General features: G+C 46.6%; 1 protein-coding gene across 1 annotated transcript in view; it reads right to left on the reverse strand.

Moving 5' to 3' along the window:
* Positions 1 to 17,366, reverse strand: part of LOC111156345 (dynein heavy chain 10, axonemal-like) — a 131,428-nt gene that overhangs the window by 70,815 nt on the left and 43,247 nt on the right. The window contains 9 exon segments of the mRNA XM_022517120.1: positions 81 to 304; positions 2,434 to 2,667; positions 5,136 to 5,258; positions 6,631 to 6,864; positions 8,286 to 8,439; positions 10,861 to 11,072; positions 15,012 to 15,190; positions 15,697 to 15,799; positions 15,884 to 16,000. Coding sequence (XP_022372828.1) covers positions 81 to 304; positions 2,434 to 2,667; positions 5,136 to 5,258; positions 6,631 to 6,864; positions 8,286 to 8,439; positions 10,861 to 11,072; positions 15,012 to 15,190; positions 15,697 to 15,799; positions 15,884 to 16,000 — 1,580 coding nt within the window.

Genomic DNA, 17,366 nt, shown 5'->3' on the forward strand with positions numbered 1-17,366 from the left:
CAAGCCCCAAGTATTCATTCATTCATCCATTAGGATTATTTGTATGAGAAAGCGACCTGCATTCCCAGTCTCGATCCTACCTGCTTCTGTCTTCACAGTATCTAAAGATAGCCTCTTTGGTGATCAGTCGGTTGGTCCTCCGCATTTCGTTCAACACGGCCGTCATCCAGTCCTCCACGCGCCCCTCGGCCCGGATGACCTTGCGGAACTCCATGACCTCTCCTTCTGCTGAGATCATGGCAGACACCAGCTTCTCTCCATTCTCCCCGTCCTGAAACCTCAGCAGAGCGATGTTGTCGTACATCTGCAACACAGTGGGACATCCACCTGGTGACACGGACCTTGGCCGCACAGGGGCGCCACCAGGACGCGAGCACAGAACAGGGGCCCATGCCGGGCACCCACATCTACCCCTCACTGTGCAAAGGTCTGTCTGGGGTTAAAAAGCAAGAAAGAAAAAGAAGACGTGCTCCCTGCCCACACCTGGGGTTCTAGGGCATTCGCAGGTGGGGAGAGGGGTCTGGGCGGAGGAGACGCAGGGCAGCCTGGTGATTCAACACCGTGGGGCTGACGAGTTCAACGTGTGCTGGGATCCCCCCATGGCCCTTCTGGGTGACCTGGGGCACGCTGCGGCTTCTCTCTCGGCCCAAAATAGACATAATTGTGGCACTTCCAAGATGAGGTTGGAAGGGTCAAATCAAACAACGTGTGAGAGAGGCCGCCAGCACATAAAACGCTGGCCATCTGTTGCCAATCGTCACTGATATTGGTCAGAATGCCGTTCAGAAAAATGAGTCTTTCAGGACCCAGGATATAAGACAAGGCACTCTACAGAGCAGAGAGGAGAAGCGAGGACAACAGGCTTTAAAGGGTAAAACCAGAGGTTTGCAAAAGGGGGCTACGGGTAAATGAAGTACTTCTAACACATATTTTCCTAGAACAGTCAAATATCTGTTCATGAGAGCAGGAATGAAATATAAAACTCCCCTTTGAGAAAGGAACACCTGCGACCCAAGACATGAATTGTAGCTTAAGAAGGACATCAGCATAACTAAAGGGAAAGTATGGAGCTCTGTGCTCCATCCCAAACGCTTTGGAAGAAAGGCACGCTTCTTCTACGACCCCGATTTAAAACTACACGATTTGGCCCCCAGGGCGGCACGAGGCAATGTCAGGAGAGAGTTCTGGTCTTAACTGGAGAGCGATGCTCCTCGTTTCTAGTGGGTAGAGGCCAGGGATGCCAGAGAGTGTCCCTGGCCCCCAGCACACACATGCACACACACAGCAGCATCCGGCCCAACTCGTGACACTGTCAAGACTGGAAGCCCCTGCCCCAGGCGGATACTAAACATAGAGCTTTGACCTGCTCCTCGAAGATTCCTTCTGGCCATGCTCTGGCTGGATATCACCAGAGATATCACCAGAGACAGTTCTCTTGCTGCTCAGTATTGTTCACAGATATGCACACGTTTGTGTCCAAGGATGCAAACTGGAAGGAATCCCAACCAAATCCTGATAGTGGCTGCCTCCCGAAAGGGGAGGGGGAGCTGTGATAGGGAGGGGGGCAAAGAGTGTGGCAACCCTATAGCTTTGTTTCACAAAGAGAGAGGGAGAGAAGCAAGGGAGAGAGGGAGGGAGAGACGGAGAGAGCGGCAGGCAGAAGGAGAAACAGGCCCCCTGCTGAGCAGAGAGCCTGGCATGGAGCTCGATCCCAGGACCCTGAGATCATGATCTGAGCCAAGGCAGATGCTTAACCCACTGAGCCACCCAGGCGCCCCACAAACTCATTTACTCTTAATAACAACTCCACTGAAGCAGATAAGTCTTGGGGTTATCCCCACTTACAGATAAGAAACCAATGCCCAGGGGTGCCTGGGTGGCTCAGTTAGTTAAGTGGCTGCCTTCAGCGCAGGGCATGATGTCGGAGTCCTGGGATCGAGCCCTATGCCAGGCTCTGCTCAGTGGGGAATCTGCTTCTCCCTCTCCCTCTGGCTGGCTCTCTCTCAAATAAATAAATAAAACTGAAGCAAAGAGAGAGAGAAAAAGAGGAAGGAAGCAAGGAAGGAAAGAAAGAAGGAAAGACCAAGTCCCAGAGAAGTTAGGTAACTAGTCAAAAGTCACACAGCAGGTCTGTGCGGAGCCAGGATTTGAACCCAGTCAACCTGGCTCCAGAGGCCACATGCTGAAGCCCCATCCAGTATCACCCTCTGCTTCCTAGTCTTTGTTTTTGGACTTTAGAAAAAGAGCAGCAAGTAACAATGGAATCTTTGTATAGTTTCAGACTCCGCGGATTTCATCAGATTGACGTTTCCAGTCAAAGCCCAGCAGCGTCTCCCAGCACTGGGCCTCGGGGAATAAGCCTCCCGTGCGGAGACCTGGGATGGGACAGTGGCAGCTGCTCCGGGGAGCGGGCGTGGGGTCACAGGGGCCCACCTTGATCATGTGCTCCTGGACGCAGAGTGGGTCACTGTTCCCCAGGATGCTAAGCAGCTCGTCGTCGGAAATGAAGAAGAACCTGGGGAAAGCGTTTCTCTTGGAGTCTAAGTAGTCGTTCAAGCTCTTCTGGCATTTCTCCAGCCCCTCGCTGATGTGCTGCAAGTCGGCCAGGCGGTTGGGGGCCTCACAGCATCTCTTGATCACCGGGTCCTTCAAGGTCTCGGCCATGATCTGGATGAGGGCAAGAGGGGACACTCATAACCAACACGAGCCCAAACCAGAGCCTTTTCGGGGGGCCAACGCAGCCTTAGGGTCCCTAGCACCTCCCAGTGTGCTGGAGATAATTTACTTATTTCTGATGTTAATTTGTTCACCCTCGCATTAGAAGCCCTTGGGGGCGCCTGGGTGGCTCAGTGGGTTAAGCCTCTGCCTTCGGCTCAGGTCATGGTCTCAGGGTCCCAGGATCGAGCCCCTCATCGGGCTCCCTGCTCAGTGGGGAGCTTGCTTCCCCCCCGCTCTGCCTGCCTCTCTGCCTACTTGTGATCTCTGTCAAATAAATAAAATCTTTAAAAAGTCAGCCTTTGGGGTGGTGATTTTTAACCTCTCTGGCTCACTGAGGTGCCCCGGGGGCCAGCAACAGTGTCCGCATGTGGAAGGCCCTCAGTCACCCTTCCCGGGGTGAATGAAGCCGGAAGCTCCACTCTGGGCCACAAGTGTGTCCCGGGACTGTCCCTCCAGCCCTCTTCACCACGGTGGCACACAGAGGGGATGGTGAGGGAAATGTCCCCAACATCCAACAACAGGAACCTGGGTCCGTCAGTGGCTGAAAGTGATCCTTTCCATGTTTATGCATAGAGATACGTGCCAAAGTCATTAATTTTTTTTTAAATCATCACATGGGTAAGAATGATACTACCTTGTGGAATATTTACTTATAATTCTTATTTATATGTTTACACAGGAATAAACAAATTCTGGAAAGATGGCTATTGACCTATCAAAATGGTTGTCTGGGGTGTGAGATTATAGGTGTTTTTTTAATCTTTTTAATAGTTTCTTAATTCAGGGCACCTGGGTGGCTCAGTGGGTTAAAGCCTCTGCCTTTGGCTCAGGTCATGATTCCAGGGTCCTGGGATCGAGTCCCACATTGGTCTCTCTGCTCAGCAGGGAGCCTGCTTCCTCCTCTCTCTCTGCCTGCCTCTGCCTACTTGTGATCTCTGTCAAATAAATAAATAAAATCTTTAAAAAAATTTTAATTCTTCAACAATAAATATCCATTGTATGATTTTAAGTTTAAAAAAAAAAAGCTTACGCAAATGATAAGGAAATATTATCAGCTCTAATGGATAACGGAGACCCAAATGCAAACCAGCCCCTCTAACGAGAGAGAGCACGACACTACTGAGGCCCCCCAGCTTCCAGGGCAGGTGGCTGCGGGTTAGGACCCTCGCCCCACTAATGGCCAGGGGCAGCGATGACCGGCGCAACCCCTTCCGGGAAGGACTTTAAAAGGGGCAATACTCCTTCACGGGCAATTTACTTTCCACCAGTGTCTCATGAAATATTCATCGTAAATGTGGAACAGGCAGGAGGCACGTGCCTGCACATGATTGATGAAAGCAAACAATTCCTCTTAGAACGAGAGGTTTCATTAGAGCAATCAACTAAAGTAACATCCAGCCAGTCACTGCGACGTTTTATAAAGCCACCAGGATCTTTTCTCGGGTGTCATAATACGAAATACCTTTCTCATAATATTAAAAGAAAATTAGAAGAGGAAATTATATAAAGCATCACTGTCATTCTGTTTTTTAAACCCATGGGCACAGAAAAAAAAAAAAGACTAAAGAAATATACATCACACTAAAGTGGTCACATCAAGGTCACGGAACTCTGGAAGATACTTTTTTTTTTCCAACCTTTCTACATTTTCAAAGCTTTTTAAGCACATATTACTTTTTTTTTAAGATTTTATTTATTTATTTGACAGAGAGAGATCACAAGTAGGCAGAGAGGCAGGCACAGAGAGAGGGAAGCAGCCTCCCTGCTGAGCAGAGAGCCCGATGCAGGGATCGATCCCAGGACCCTGAGATCATGACCTGAGCCGAAGGCAGAAGCTTTAACCCACTGAGCCGTCCAGGCGCCCCAGCAAGTATTACTTTTATAATGAGAAATCAATATAAAAAAGTTTCAGTGCCATGTTCCAGTGGCTTGAAACCAAACAGAAATCTTAACAGATGAAGGTCCTATGTAATGATTTAAAAATTCAGAATTAGGAGTGCCTGGACTGGTTCAGACAGTGAAGCGTGTAGCTGTTGATGCAGGGCCCTGAGTTCAAGCCCAATGTTGGGTGTGGAGATTACTTAAAAGGGAATAAATAAACTTAAAAATATTCAGAAGCTACTCAATAGACAAAATACTACATGGGGGGGGTGCCTGGGTGCTCAGTGGGTTAAGCCTCTGCCTTTCACTCAGGTCATGGTCTCAGGGTCCTGGGATAGAGCCCCCCCTCACTGCCGCACTGCTCAGCGGGGACCCTGCTTCCTCCTCTCTCTCACTGCCTGTCTCTCTGCCTACTGTGATCTCTGTCAAAAAATAAAATCCAAAAAAAAAAAAAAAAACCACTACAAGCAGAAACATAAGTAAACGTATCCCAAATCACTGTCCTCTCAAAACTAAAACAGAAGCCGGTCACTTGCCCTTTTAAATATTCTATCAATGTTGTCAAACTTCTTCGCCTCATCGGGAAGCTGTGAGCGGATATCTCCACCGATAAAAATGCTTTCAAGATACATCCATTTTCTCTGAACCAACATCCAAATCTGGAAATGCACAATGCAAAGTCAGCACAGATGTGGAGGGCAAACTCCCACCCTAAGACAGGACAGACGTGCTGCAGCGCAGGTCAAAAAACCTCCCCAGGCAAGACCACAGAGCGGGTGTGCACACTCTTTTCCAAATATACAAGAATGCTGGAGAAATCATAGCTAAGTATGTTAAGATACAAAGCCCCACACAAAAGCAAAAGAAAACTCTCTGCACCACCCCAGAACAAGAAAGAAACTTCTGGTTGTAAGCAGGGTTGTGAGCCCTGTTACCCAGGGGAACAAAGGATAGAGCATTTAAAAAAAACACAAAAACACAGACAGGGGTGCCTGGGTGGCTCAGCTGGTTGAGCGTGTGACTCTTGGTTTACAGCTCAGGGTGGTGAGATCGAGTCCCGCATCAGACTCTCTGCATAGACGGGAATCTGCTTGAAGATTCTCTCTCTCCCACTCCCTCCGTTCCTTCCCTCCTCTCTAAAATAAATAAATCTTAAAAATGAATAAAATGATTAATTTTACATTATGTAAATTTCACATCCATTCAAAAAAATTTTTTTTAATAATGAAGAAAAAGAAAACAGTGCTATATCCTACCTAACGAAAAGTAATGCACCCAAACAAGCAAGCAAAGGAAGACCGTGCTTGAGAGGGGTGAGGGCCCGGGCTGCCTCCCTAGCCGGTGAACCAGGGCTGGCACCATCCCCGCCCAAACTCAAGTCTGTGGCCTAACAAGGCCCTTGCCCCTGATCTGGGGAGGGAAAAAGAAAGACAGCCACACAAAAATGGTGAGCTGGGCCTGGGTCACTCAGAGATGCCTGGACCAGAATTTCCCACAAGAAGAAAGCGCCAAGCCACCTGATAATGTAAGACCTTGTTCAGCGCTGTCCACTATGAAAGGCAGACTTGAATAAACTGCAGAAACCCTTGAAAAGTGAAACCAGCATAGGCAAAAACAGATCCCACACAGAGAAAAACCCACTACGGGGAAAGACAGTCACACACACACACACACACACACACAAAGAGGAAAACCTGAGAATAAATATGGAGAAATCTGAAAAGGGCTTTAAACATGTTTAAATTCTTCCATTTTGTAAAGGAGGTGACCGTACCCAGACAACAAGAGCAGGACAGTATCCAACAAGAACAGGGACAGAGGAAAGAGACCCAATGAAGAATCACGGAAGTTACAAACACATTGAAAACGTTGAAAAAAACATTGAAATAAAACCTCAGGTTGACTCTCCCAATCATGCACACACATACCCCCACCCCCAAAATGAATCAAGCCAGAAAAAGCGTGTGGGAGAGTCCTCGGGGTCCGAGCACAAAATATTCTCGTGTGAAAGTGCTCTCCTACTTTCCTCACCTCAATGACTTCCCCGATGAGAGAAAGCGTTTTCTCCCATTTGTGAACCGTCTGCAGAAAAGGCCCCACGAATCTGCTTCCCGAGATGCTTTGCAAATTGAAAGTGTTGTCATCAAGGCTCTGGATGATGTCGTCGACAGACCCCAAGACATAACCTCGCTCCTGGGTGCCTTTGAAATACTTGACCACAGTAAACTTCATACTTTCCCACGTGTCCAGGATTTCCTTCACTGCCTGGTCGGGAAGACAAAAAAAGAGCGGTTTGGGCACAGACATGGGAAAAAAACCAGAACTCCCACCCAGTAGCAGCTTCCTGAGCTTGCCTTTGGTCAGCTGCTCAACCCAGAGCCTGGGGCAGTTTTCCAGGGAAGCAGACATTCCATCATGGCGACCCCAACACCAACTGACCGAGCACCAGCCAGGTGCCCGGTGAGCACGGTGTATACAGGATCGCCTTCCCGTCCGCAAAGCGCCCTAGAGAAGTAAGGACGACTATCCACAGTCTAGAGATGCCAACGGGGCACCTGGAGACAGGACTCAGCTAGGCCAGGTCACTCAGCCCCAGAACCAAGGTCTAGATTTCCTGGCCCCCCTCCCTGCACACCTACATGATCCTGCCCGTGTTTGCCGCGAAACAACAGAATCCGATTACAAAGGAATATGCCCATTAATGATTGTATTTTCAAAAGCCAGCTGTATCGATATTTGTGTGTGTGCTATGTGCATGTGATCATGTGTGTGTGTTTGCATACGTGTGTGTGGTGTGCGCGTTTATGCACATGCATGTGTCCACGTATGTACACGGATGTGTGTTTAAACCTGTGTGTGACTATATGTATAGTACGTGTACATGTATATATGTCTGTGCATGCCTGTGTCTACACACTTTTAAGTATTAAAGGACATACACTGAAATGTTACTAATAATTACCTTCCGGTGATAGAATTTTTTTTAAGATTTTATTTTTTTATTTATTTGACAGACAGAGATCACAAGTAGGCAGAGAGGCAGGCAGAGAGAGAGGAGAAAGTAGGCTCCCTGCTGAGCAGAGAGCCCAATGCAGGGCTATCCCAGGACCCTGGGATCACGACCTGAGCAGAAGGCAGAGGCTTTAATCCACTGAGCCACCCAGGCACCCCTGGGTGGTAGGATTTTAAGTGATTTATTTTCTCGGTTTTCTCCCATGAGCATCCATGAATACATTTAATAAATGCGTTGGAAGAAAACTACAATTTAGAACAATAAAAAATATAACCAAGGCAGAAATCATATTTGTAAAGCAAACAATTCCTTATTACTCAAATACAATGAGTACTATAATGAATGTTTTCCCTTTGCATTAAAAAAAGTAAGTCTCCAGGGGAAGCCTGGGTGGCTCAGTTGGTTAGGCATCTGCCTTTGACTCAAGTCATGATCCCAGGGTCCTGGGATCGAGCCCCATGTTAGGCTCCGCGGGGAGCCTGCCTCTCCCTCTCCATCTGCCCCTTCCCACCGCTCATGCTCACTCTCTCAAATAAATATGTGAAATCTTTTAAAAATAATAATAATTCTCTGGAAGTAATAGAAGACCCCACGTCAATTACACTGAAAGTAAATAAAATAAAAATAATTCTCTTTCTTTTCTCAACTGTTTTGCAACTAAAAACGGTCTTACTTTCTCAATGGCGATCTCCTTGACAGCGGCCATTACGATCTCGTTGAGCACATCCGTGTGTTTGTGAAGTTCCATAGCAAACATGTTTTCCAAGGTGAACGTCTCCGTCATTTCAAAGAATACGCCCGTTTTTTCCATAAGCTCTTTCCAATGCCTGAAAGTGCAGCCACATTAAAAACCTTTATGCTTCCTGAACAGAGTGACGAATTTAATTATTCCCACTTACACCCCAGGACAAATCCCACTATAAATGAGGGCACCATTGGAATCACGTTTCCAGAGTTTTCCAAAAATCCCACCAGCTTCCAGAACCCAGGAAACTGCCTCCAGCAAGATACCCTCTTAGATGTCTCGTCTTCATGACCATCAGAGGAAACAGGAGGCTTTTAACTTTTGGGAACCTACTTCCGTCACGTAGCCTGTGGCCCAGGGGAGCAAAGGTCAGGCTGCCCCCTGCCCGCGGGGACTGCACTGACCTGGGGGCACGACCGGGACACGACACAACAGATCCACACATTGAATAATCACCAGCGGTTCTGAGTGCCGAGAGCAAACCACAGAGTACAGAGACAGTACGACGGGGTCTGCCGTGGACGGGAGCGCGAGGGCAGGCCTCTGTGCACACAGCCGCTCTGCCCTGAGCCCAATCTGGCCTTCTTTCAAGGTTCACATTTGACCTGCGGGTGGGCCTTTTTCAATAGTTCCATTTATATGGAATGCAGACAATAAAGCAGCTAAGTGTGGTGCTAGACCAGCTTCTAGAATGCAGGTAACCAGCATATAAGCTATAAGCACCAGATCACTGAATTTTTGGTAAAAATCTACCCCAAAAGGGGGTTCCCGAGCGGCTCGGTGGTTGAGCATCTGATTCTTGATTTCGGCTCCAGTCATGATCTCGGGGTTGTGGGACTGAGCCCCTTGTCAGGCTCTGAGCTCACACGGCGTCTGCTTGAGATTCTCTCCCTCTGCTCCTCCCCCCACTCCCATACTCTGTCTAAAACGAGTAAGATCGTTTTTTAAAAATTCACCAAAAAACAAAACAAAACAAAAAAACCACAAACCAGAAATGGCCAGAAAGGAGACTCTACTATTCCTCCTCCCCTATTCCCAGGCCTTGGCCAGGAGCTGATAGGAAGTAGGGGTGTCAAAGCCCAAGTGGGGGGTGAGGGAGATACAGGTGTTGCAGCATGGATAACACCAGCTCACCAGAGAGAAGGGGATTCCCTTTTCAGTTTCCCTCCACTCCTTTGATTATGTCAAGGAGAGAGAGTGTCCACTCCCTGCTGCCAGCCTGTAACACCTCCTCCCGGTCCACGCTACACCCAGGGTAGGCCTCCCGCTAAGCAACAGGCAACCATTTAAAAAATTAGAAAAATTTAGCTCTAAAGATTTTTTTATTTATCTATTTGACAGACAGAGATCACAAGTAGGCAGAGAGGCAGGCTCCCCGCTGAGCAGAGAGCCCGACGTGGGACTCGATCTCAGGACCCTGGGATCATGACCTGAGCCGAAGGCAGAGGCTTTAACCCACTGCGCCACCCAGGTGACCCTCTCATGTTTTTATTTTTATAATTGCTTTCTATTTAAGGCAAAATCTTTCCATTTCCCATTTATGGCCGTGGTGTGAGTTCCTTCTTAGAACACATTCAAGTTAAAAAAAAAAAAAAAAAAAGCTGTTAGAAAAAAAATCGAGTTAATGGCAGTATAAATGATTTTGGCGAGGACAGGACAAAAATGGTGAGAAGTGAGCTAAGTTTGGGAAACATTGGCTTATGGGCTCGAAAAGCGGGAACTGTAGCTAGAAAATGCTTTGTTGCTGAACAGAATGACGTCGTCCTCTGACGACATCCCACGGCTCTCTGTCCACCCGCTGGGAGAGACGATGAAGAGAGGAGTGTGGCAGGGAGAGAGTGAATCCTGCTCATTCCTGTCCCCGTGCGGACGTGTCCCGATGATCCCAGACAAATGAGGAGTGGCTCTCCTCCATCCCACCCGCAGGACCTGTCATAAGTCACCTGTCACTGGGGGGGCGAGTCCACATTAAAGATGCTATATGCGAAAAATACGGGCCAATGGCAACATACTTTTTTTCAAAGAAGAGCATAAAACATCACATGAGAAATGTTTCGTAGCGATTGCATGTTGAAATGATAATGTTTTGTATAGATTGGGTTAAAATACGTTACTAAAATTATTTTTACCTCTTTCTTTTAAAGCAGCTAATGGAAACATTTTAAATCAGTACCTGGGTCACGGATTTCTGCAAATACTGGATGGCACTGATCTAGATCCCCTACTGGTTTGTTTTTTGTTTTTTTAAACCGTTCAAATGAAGCAACCACAAACGCCCATTTACATCTGGTGGGTGTGTGCTTTTAAAAAAAGCAGAGAATCCTTGTGGTTGACAATTGTCTAGAAAGTTCTCAAGGAAACAAGTCTGTAGAAATGTGACCTGCATCTTAAAATTTCAGTGGGGCTGTTGCGACCTTGGGCTTTGTCATCAGATTGAAGCAAGGACCTATTTTAGACTGAAGCTCCTCCCCCCTGTCTGAGGGGCTAACAGGACGAAACCAACCTGTCTCTCAGGGCTTCATGCTTCAAGTCAAGAAGTAAAGGAATTGAGTCTTTGAACGCCTTCATCTTGGCTTCTAAATGGTAGGCCACTGATAAGTTTCGGACCTGCCGGGGCAGCTTTCTGAGGGACTTGAGAAAACCGTCGATTCCTTCCTGAAGGAACTGAACATTCAGGTTGACCCAGAGGGTCTGGGACCATTCGGCTTTCGCAGCCTGGAAATGAGTGATAAACAGTCCCATCAACAAGGCCCCTTTGACCCGCGGGAGCCTGTACTCCATCCTTGGTCACGCCCCCTTCTTTGCGAACCGGGGCGCCCATCTAGCTACGGGAACCTCAGCTTCACTAAAGGAAGTATGGATTACTGGCTCCAAAATACAAAACAAATTATTCCAACTTTTTCAAGGCCCGGCCAAAATAATGCGGTCTCTCAAGGTGGTGTGGAGTCCAAAAATACATCTTCCTTGGCAGGGGAGAAAAGGGAGAATCAGTATCAGGCATCAATTAAGTCACAGAACATCTTCGTTCCTAAGGCCTGTATTTCATTCAGGCACGGTCATAATGTGATTCTCTTTCCCAGTAAAAGCAGCTAAGTTTACAAAATCCTTATAATTTGGATGATCCTGCCAGATTACCATACACATAATCAGCATTTTGTGCTGGATTTCCTGATATTTAGCATATAAAGTACTATCTTATATAAAACTTACCATCTTGGAGAGTCTGCATTTGCAACCTGTGACCTCAAGGCTCAATGGGGTTGTTTTGAGTCACGAAATGTATTTAACAGAAAATTGTGTTAATTGATGAAATATACAAATGGTTATCTTTTGACTTAGATGTAAATGACATTAAGATATATTTACAGTTTTTCATTTTTTTCTTCATCTTCTGAAAAGATCTTAAAAGCTCAAACACATTTTTGGATTATTTTGAGATGACATTCACAAGTCATTAACTTTTCTTTGCAAAAATTTAATATGAGAAATGAATCAGAAAGAAACTAAAAGTATTTTTGGAATTCCTACACCTAAACGTGCAGCCAGTCCATCATTAGTGGGCCTTTCTTCCTTCCACCCTCCATTCCCCTCCCCTCTCTCACTGACACATTTGGAAAAACCTCAACTGTGGTTAAATCCACTCCTTGACATTTGTTCAGTGCTCAATGCCTATACCCGGACAGCCAACCATGATGGCTGGGGACACTCAACCTCATTCACTGGCCTCGGTCTAAATCCCAGGCCCTAATGCTGCCTTCCCTTGGGGCCCAGCTGCTGCCCCATTCTTTCCCATACCACCACCTCACCCCTACTTCATTATCCTCAACCGGCCACACCCCCCCTGCCCCTTGTCCTCTCCGCTGATCATCTTGCTACACACGTCTGAAGCAATCAGAACAGACCGTTCAACATCTCCCACCGGAAGCACATCTGGGCATGTGCTCTGCCTTCCCCATATGACCCTACTGCCTCCTACCCGACGCCACATGGCGACCCCACCCTTTCCCTCAGACTCAAGGACACCAGACATCATTCAAACAAGTCTCCCTTCTGTCTCCTATCACCATGTTTCCTCCTTCCTGGATCATTCCCATCACTAGGCAATTCCCATTTTTATTTCTCCCATCATAAAATAAATTATCCTGACCCCACGTCCCTTCCACCCAAATGCCACTCATTTCTCTGCTTCCTTTTGCAACAAAACACATTGGGAAAGTTGCCTAGATTTGGAGCTTCTGATTCCTCTCTCCCCATTCTCTTTTTTCATCTTTTTTGGGGGTTAATTGGCATATATAATTCGACATATTTAGACACACAATTTGCCACATTTGGGCATGTGTGCCCACCCATGAGGTCATCACCGCAGTCGAGATCGTGAATTCATTTGCAGCCCTTAAAAGTCTCCCCCTGACTCTCTGTAACTCCCCTCCCACCACACACATTGCCCTGCTTTCCGCCATGATAAATTCATCAGCATGTTCTAGAACTGTATGCAGATGGAATCATACAGGATGTGCTCTCCGGTATCTCAGCAAGACGATTTTGAGACCATCCACATCGTTGCCCTAGGACATCAATAGTTCAATCCTTTCTACAACTTTCTCGAATTCCGTGCGATGGACTGGCACAGTTTACCCATCCACTTTGTGGGGCGCTGGGTTGTTTCTAGTCTTGGGCTACCACAAGTAAATCTGCTGTGAACACGGATGTAAAAGTCTTTGCCGGGACCTATGCTTTCTTTGCTTTGCAGCAAATACCTTGGACTCACTCTAATCAGGTCGACGGCTACTATTCCATCAAAATATTTCTTCCCAAGGTCATGGTGGCCTCCGTGATGTGAAATTCAGTGCTCACTCCACACACACCCCCTTACTGGATCTGACGCAGCATGTGGGGCAGTCAGACAGCCCTGCCCCCTGGAAAGGCTGTTTTCACTTGGCTTCCAAGACATTCTACTCACCTGTTTATCCTCCTCCTCTGAGGCCTCTCTTTGAACCCCACTACCTGCAGTACCAGGCTGAATAGTGTACCCCCCCTCCCAGAACTCATGTCCCTCTGGAACCTCAGAACATGACCTTATGTGGAGATCAGGCCTTTGCAGATGGAACTCAGTAAGAGGCGGTCACGCTGAAGAAGGACAGGCCCTAAATCCAAAGACTTCCCCCAGGGAAAACCTGCTCCTGGCTCAGGGCTTGCTCAAATGCCACCACCTTGAGCCACCACCTTCCTCCCCTGGGCCCCACCGTGCTCTGTCGACTGTAACACTATTACACATTAGAGCATGATGGTGATTGGTTCGCGGGACAGCACGATGGCTAACTTTATGGGTGAACTTGACCGAGCCACAGGTGCACGGATATTTGGTTAAATATCATTCCAGACAACATTTCCCAGGGCGTTTCTGGGTGATATTAACATTGTAATCAGCAGCCTGAGTAAAGCAGATTTCCCTCCCCGGGGAGGCTGGGCCTCATCCAATCCACTCAAGGACCGGAGAGAAAAAGACTGAGTAAGAAAGGATTCTCTGTCTGTCTTCAAGCTGGGACACCAGCCTTCTCCTGCCTTTGAGCCTAGACCTGAGCCTGAGCTACACTGTCAGCTGTCCTGGGTCTCCAGCTTGCCAACTCCACATATTGGGACTTCTACTCTCTGTAACTGTGTGAACCGATTCCTTACAACAAATCTATTTGGTGGGGCATCTGGCTGAGTCACTGGATAGAGCACATGACTCCTGATCTTGGGGTCATGACTTTGAGCCCCACATTGGACATAGAGTTTACATTAGGTAGATAGGTAGATAGATAGATGATAGATCAATCGATCAAGTGATTTGGTGCCTATTTGTTCTGTTTCTTGGGAGAACCAAACTTAAACATTCTCTCCTGGGGACTCAAGAGGGCAGAAATGGCCTGGGCAGATGCAACTCCCTTCCAGACCCTCCTCTCCAACCAGCACAGCTCTGGGCTCTACCGAGCAGAGTGAAGTGGTAGAGGAATGAGTGAATGAATGGCATGAATTTGCATGGGGAACAAACCCCGAGAGGGCATCCAAATGTCACAATAGTTGCTATTTTGTTTTAAAAGATTTTGATTTATTTGAGAGAGAGAGAGAGAGAGAGCATGAGAGGGGGCTGAGGGAGAGGGAGAAGCAGCCTCCCACTGAGCTGGGTGCCTGACTCGGGGCTCGATCCCAAGATGCCAGGATCACAACCTGAGCCAAAGGCAGACGCTTAACCGACTGAGCCACCCAGGCACCCCAACAGCTATTACTTTGAATTTCCACTTCCAACTAAACGGTTCACCCCACTCCTTACCCAAGCTCTAGCCACCAAAGGGAGTGTTCTTTTTTATTATTGTGGTAAAATACACATGACATTTACCATTTTAAGCACTTTCACATGTCCAATTCAGCGATATCAAGTATAGTCACCATGTTGGGCAATCATCACCACCATCCAGTTCCACGACTTTCTCCCCAAAGGGAAACAAACCCTGGATCCGTCGGCAACCGCTCCCCATCACTGCCTCCCAAGAGCCAAAGTGAGAGCTTCTACGAAATTGGCCCCCATCTCCTTATCATGGTGGCCTCACAATCCACTGGGCCCTGTTAGTCCTCACACTGCCTTCAGGGAGGGGCATGCGGCCAGACGCTTACCTTTAGTCCTTCGTAGAGCTCGTAGATGGCCTTCAGCCCGTTCATTTCCTTCTGCACTTTGAGCAGCTCTGGGTACATTGTAATTGGAAGATCAAAAAGTTTCTCAGCATTAGCCAGCTCCTGGCGGTTCCTTTCATGTTTCGTGAGCTCTCTTTCAAAAGAGGCTAAAAGTTCTACTCCTGGTGAATAAGTAAACACATAAATCAGTGAGTGCCTAGAAATATAAGGTATACAAAATTGAGTAAGAAATCATAGGCAGTGGACATAAACTATCATTCCATCCACAGAAGCCATCTGGGAAGACACGTTGGGAGTTACCACAACTGTAGCTCTCTGTCATTCCAAAGGAAACCAGAGGGCCGAGTTACATATGTGAAATTCTCCAGTTAGAAAACTGTCCCCTTTGCATTTATCCCTCAATCCACCTGGGCTGCACATGAGAATCCCCATAGGAGCTTTAAAAATCTTGGCATCTGGACCACCCTCCAAAACAAAAGGATCGGACTCTTTGGATCTGGGCCCTGGGCATCCATGTGCTTTTGGGATGTGTGTGCTTTTGGGACCTGAGGAGGTGAACCCAGTGTACAGTCAAGGTCAAACACCAGGGCTCCATTCCATCATCCCATGAAGTTCTGAAGCAAACCACAGTCGAGTACCTCAGCCAGTCCAACAGGAATATTCTTACCTTTATCAAGATCGTCGCCAACAGAACCAGGGCCTTCACGGTAAAAACGCTTTGCAAAATCCTCTATCTGCTGTCTGTAATTTGATATTTCACCTCGAGTAATCTGAGAAGGGCAGGATTGCATTAATTTATCCCAAGGGATATTTGTCAATATCTTTACTCAGAAAGTACAAAATTTAAAAGGTACCTCTGTGAAAGTTCTCTTGATGCCCCCAAGAGCATGTTCCACATTCACAGAGTCGTTAAACAGATTTAACCACATGTTTTCGATGTTGTTAACCAGTTCTTTCTCCGCATGAGAAGGCTAATAAAAAAAAAATTTTAATTAAAAAATAAAAAACCAGAACAAACAATAAGTGGTCTGCAATTTGGAACTCGAATTCTGGTCAGAGCTACTCCCCCCAAGGATTTCTGCTTCTGATAATAGCAGGCTGGCTTATCTGAGCTCATGAGAAAACTGCTTCAATTAGAAAAAAAAAATTATATATTTATAATGCAAACAAAATCAGGATGAAATCATTTAAAAATAAGTAAATAATACAGACAGAAAGAGAGATAACCTAGAGAGCTAAGCCCTTCATAAACTAAAATCCAGCTTTGAATCAACACAACCTCCAATTAAAATAAGGTTATCTTAGCTTGCTGGTGCATCCAGCTCTGCTGTCAGAAGCAAAAACACATCTTCTCTGATGAAATACATCTGGAGCCTCCAATTCTCTCTACAAATTTGTTACGTACAATGTCCAGAACTCAATAAGAAATAACAGGTAGATAAGGAGCAAAATGACTTGAAGAAAACCAAGAGACACACAGACCGTACAAGCAGACCCTAATGAGCTCTAAGACACTGAATTTTTAAAAGTTTTACTTAGTAGATGGAAGCAAAGACAACATTGAGAACTTTTCTTTTAAATAGAAAAATACAAATTTTGCAATACTGTACATTTTTCTGATGAGAGGACCTCTAGCTTTTTAGGCTATCACTCAGTGAAGGTGTTCAAAGCAGTCAAGCAACGTAAACGCTGAAATACAAATCTTAGGCAAATGTAGACTTATAATGGTTGTCTGCTTCTTTTTTCTAGTCTGTTTTTCCAGCTGATTCTTTCTGAGTGTATGTGACATACAGCCTGCAAAATTTTGCATGCAGTTTCACGGAGAGGTCAGACCCCCTCAAACTCCTCCACAGACTTCTAAAGATCCTTGAAACCACCCTGAATGACCCCTGATAAAGATAAATGAATTATTAACCTCTACCCATTTCTTTTATCACATCATCCTCCTCCCTGACTCTCCGTCTCTCACTTATCATTTTTGCAAAATCCTTTTACTTATTAAAGGAAGTTAACACCAAAAATAATAAGAGAAAAGAGAAAAAACAAAACAAGGGAGAGAATCAACATGGTGTGCAGTTACAGATCAATCTATGAAAAAATACTACTTGAGCCATGCAAGATCAAGAAATAATCTGTTTCCATTATTCTAAATAACTGTGGGGTTGCTTTGCATTTAAATGTTCTTACTTAAAGTCATATTTGAGGGGCACCTGGGTGGCTCAGTGGGTTAAAGCCTCTGCCTTCAGCTCAGGTCATGATCTCAGGGTCCTGGGATCAAGCCCCACATCAGGCTCTCTGCTCAGGGGAGAGCCTGCCTCCCACTCACTCTCTGCCTGC

Source organism: Enhydra lutris, unplaced genomic scaffold, assembly GCF_002288905.1.
Source record: "Enhydra lutris kenyoni isolate GAN:26980312 unplaced genomic scaffold, ASM228890v2 scaffoldscaffold46, whole genome shotgun sequence".
Taxonomy (NCBI): domain Eukaryota; kingdom Metazoa; phylum Chordata; class Mammalia; order Carnivora; family Mustelidae; genus Enhydra; species Enhydra lutris.